Here is a 3,014-nt window from a genome sequence, read left to right on the forward strand (position 1 = left end):
TTATGACTTCTTGTAGAGTCTGAGAAAAATTCTGATTTTTTTCCACCAGTTTCCAAGAGGATAATACTGTACTACTACTAACTAAATTGAGCCACAGGACATATATTTCAATTAATAGGGTGAATTTTTTAAAAAATTGAAATATAGGAGCCACTGCCTTTGGCCCTCACTAGAATATGTCAAGGCTAAGAATCTGGGTTCTCCACTTGCCAACTGCTGTTCTAGAAATGGGATCCTAAAACGTTGCAGATTAGGATCCTCAGAAAACAGATTCTGAGACAGACTGAAATGTGACAGGTTTCTTAGGGCATGCCCTCAGCGCCAACACCTGTGTGAGAGTGGAGGCAGCGGGGGGGCCCCCCAGAGGGAGAAGCTGAAATGTGATGTAGTCATAGCAAACGTCAAACCGTCTCACAGGCAAGAGCCCTGGAGCTGGGACGGCCCTTTGTAATCATCTTAGGTCGAGGTCCAGGGGCCAGTCTTTACACCCTAAGGTAGACAAGTCTGTGGAGGCAGGGTGCCCTGGGAAGATGTGTGACTCTGGAGGAAGTAGCTCTTCAGCGAGAACAATTTCCAATGAGCCATTCAACTGACCGCTGTTTGCCCAAAGCCCTCCCAGCAGCTTGGGGAAATGGATGTGTGGGTCCTGAAGGTGTGCCTTCTGGGTAGGGTCGCACAGCACCCACAGAGGACAATTGCGTTAGAAGAAAGTGAGGCCCATCCATCAGACCCCTACCTCACGGCTTTTTATCTGGATTAAGCAGAATCACTAAGCCCAAAATTTTTTATAATTTCAACCATTCTCACAGCAATGCACTGGTGCTACCGTCTCTAGAAATCTTGACATGAAGGCAAAGGTATCTTTGGCCTCTGGGTCACCTTCACACGCTACTGTTTTTGCAAAGTCAGACGTGTTGACTTTGACTCAGAGAATTTGTTAATTTACACTGCCTTGTCCCATCCCCCAAAACCAGCAGACCTCAGGACACTCTCCCAAGTGATATCTTGCCTGTGCAGGGTCGCCCCATGACATCAACTGGATTGTGGGGACCATAGGAGCTGTGTCTGGAACTCGGGGTATGTATGCTTATTCCTCAGCATAGAAGGCCAGAGTGGAGTGAAAGGATGAGGAAAAAGGACCCACCAGAGTACTCGTGTTCACCTTCTGTGATGCTCAGACAGGAATGCTGTTTTTAAGTCAGTTTTTAAGTTGGGAGTATTTCAGAAGAAACTTCTGAAAATTAACTTCTGCAGGCTTAGGAGCTTACCAGAAAATTTTTTTTATTTAAGTCAAGCTTCAGACTTCTGCTCATTAATAAGTATTTTCAGAAGTTGTAGGTAAAGTGCTTACACTTCTAACACCCTATCAAGAGTTTAGGTCTACCCTGCAAAAGAACTTGGCTTTGCTTGGCTCCTTCCAGCCTCTGTGCTTTTCACTCCTGGGTTGGAAACATAGGTGTTGAACTTTTTAACATCTTCCCCTTTACATCTGGTGTTCTCTCACCTAGCCATCTCCAGACTGTGGACAACCCACATCTGTGCTCTCAGTAGCGGATGACTTTTTGCATTCCAGGAATGGCCAGGTAGGGCAGTTCTACTGCATGAAACGTGTATACACAGCCTCCTGAAGATTCCTTAGGCTGTTTTGAGATATTAGCAATTAGCCAAAACAGATTACGAGACAGTCCTCAATGTCCACAGAAGAGAATATGCATGCGTCTCCTCACTTGTTAAAGTTTGTGCAAACTACTCCACATTCCTACCAACAACAGTGAAAATCTTTCTGAGGTGGCTTCTAAACCCTTTGTTCATGGGCTTTTTGGAATGCTGCTAGTTTTGTGTCTCAATGGAGTTATGTAGCTGTGTGCACACATGTGTGACAGGACATGGGTGGGAGTGACCCAGGCAGGTAAATCTTTCCCTTCTAGTCTTCAGCATTTGCCAAGCCATTTTTTTAAAAAGATTGATTGACTCTCAGAGAGAGAGAGAAGAGAGAGAACGAGCGGGGGGAAGGGAGAGGGGTAGAGGGAGAGGGACAAGCAAACTCCCTGCTGAGTGCAGAGCTGGATTTGGGACTCAATCCCAGGACCCTGGGATCATGACCTGAGCAGAAGGCAGACACTTAACCAACAGAGCCACCCAGGTGGCCAGCCTGCCTGCCTGCCTGCCTGCCTATCTATCTATCTATCTACCTACCTACCTACCTACCTACCTACCTACCTACGTACCTACCTACCTACCTACCTACCTACTTAAAGATACCACTTTTTATCGTCTCTGAAGGAGGGCACAGGAAACCATGACAAACTCAAATGGAAGCCCACAGTTTTGGTCCCTTTACTTTAGTCTATTCTTCTTGATCTCATACTTAAAAGCATTACTGAAACAGCATTAAAATCAGGATATATTTACAAAATCAAATCAAAGGCTTTCAACAATATGTGCTTATTAGGAGGAAAGGGGCCTCCGCCCCACAGCTCTGAGCAGGGCCTCCTTGACCTCCTTGTTCCTCAGGCTGTACACAACAGGGTTCAGCAGGGGGGTGATGACCGTGTAGGTCACGGAGATGAGTCTGTCCTGCCCCAGGGAACTCTGGGACTTGGGCTTGAGGTAGATGATGGAGGCACAGCCATAGTGGACGATGACCACCGTGAGGTGGGAGGCACAGGTGGCGAAGGCCTTCTTCCGGCCCTCAGCTGAAGCAATCTTAAGGATGGTGGAGATGATGAGGACATAGGAGATGAAGACCAGGCCCATGGGTAGAACCAGGACACAGACGCTGACAACAAAGTTGATGATCTCATTGACAGTGGTGTCAGCACAGGCCAGCTTCAGCAGGGGCCTCACGTCACAGAAGAAGTGAGAAATGACAAAGGCATCACAGAAGGGCAGGCCAAACACAGATGTTACCTGGACAATGGCCATGCCCAGACCAATTCCCAGTGATCCGGATGCTAACTGGACACAGACCTCTTTACTCATGATGACAGAATACCGTAGGGGGTTGCAGATGG

At 47.3% G+C, this 3,014-nt stretch overlaps 1 protein-coding gene across 1 annotated transcript; it reads right to left on the reverse strand.

The window, feature by feature from the left end:
• Positions 1-2,448: 2,448 nt before the first annotated feature.
• LOC100476843 (olfactory receptor 10J4) lies at positions 2,449-3,009 on the reverse strand (the record flags this gene model as incomplete). The annotated part of the gene is made up of 1 exon (XM_011234811.3): positions 2,449-3,009. A coding segment is annotated over one exon (561 nt), but the record flags the coding sequence as incomplete, so codon positions are not given.
• Positions 3,010-3,014: the final 5 nt, after the last annotated feature.

The sequence above is a fragment of the Ailuropoda melanoleuca genome, unplaced genomic scaffold (assembly GCF_002007445.2).
Source record: "Ailuropoda melanoleuca isolate Jingjing unplaced genomic scaffold, ASM200744v2 unplaced-scaffold10983, whole genome shotgun sequence".
In the NCBI taxonomy this organism is placed as follows: Eukaryota; Metazoa; Chordata; class Mammalia; order Carnivora; family Ursidae; genus Ailuropoda; species Ailuropoda melanoleuca.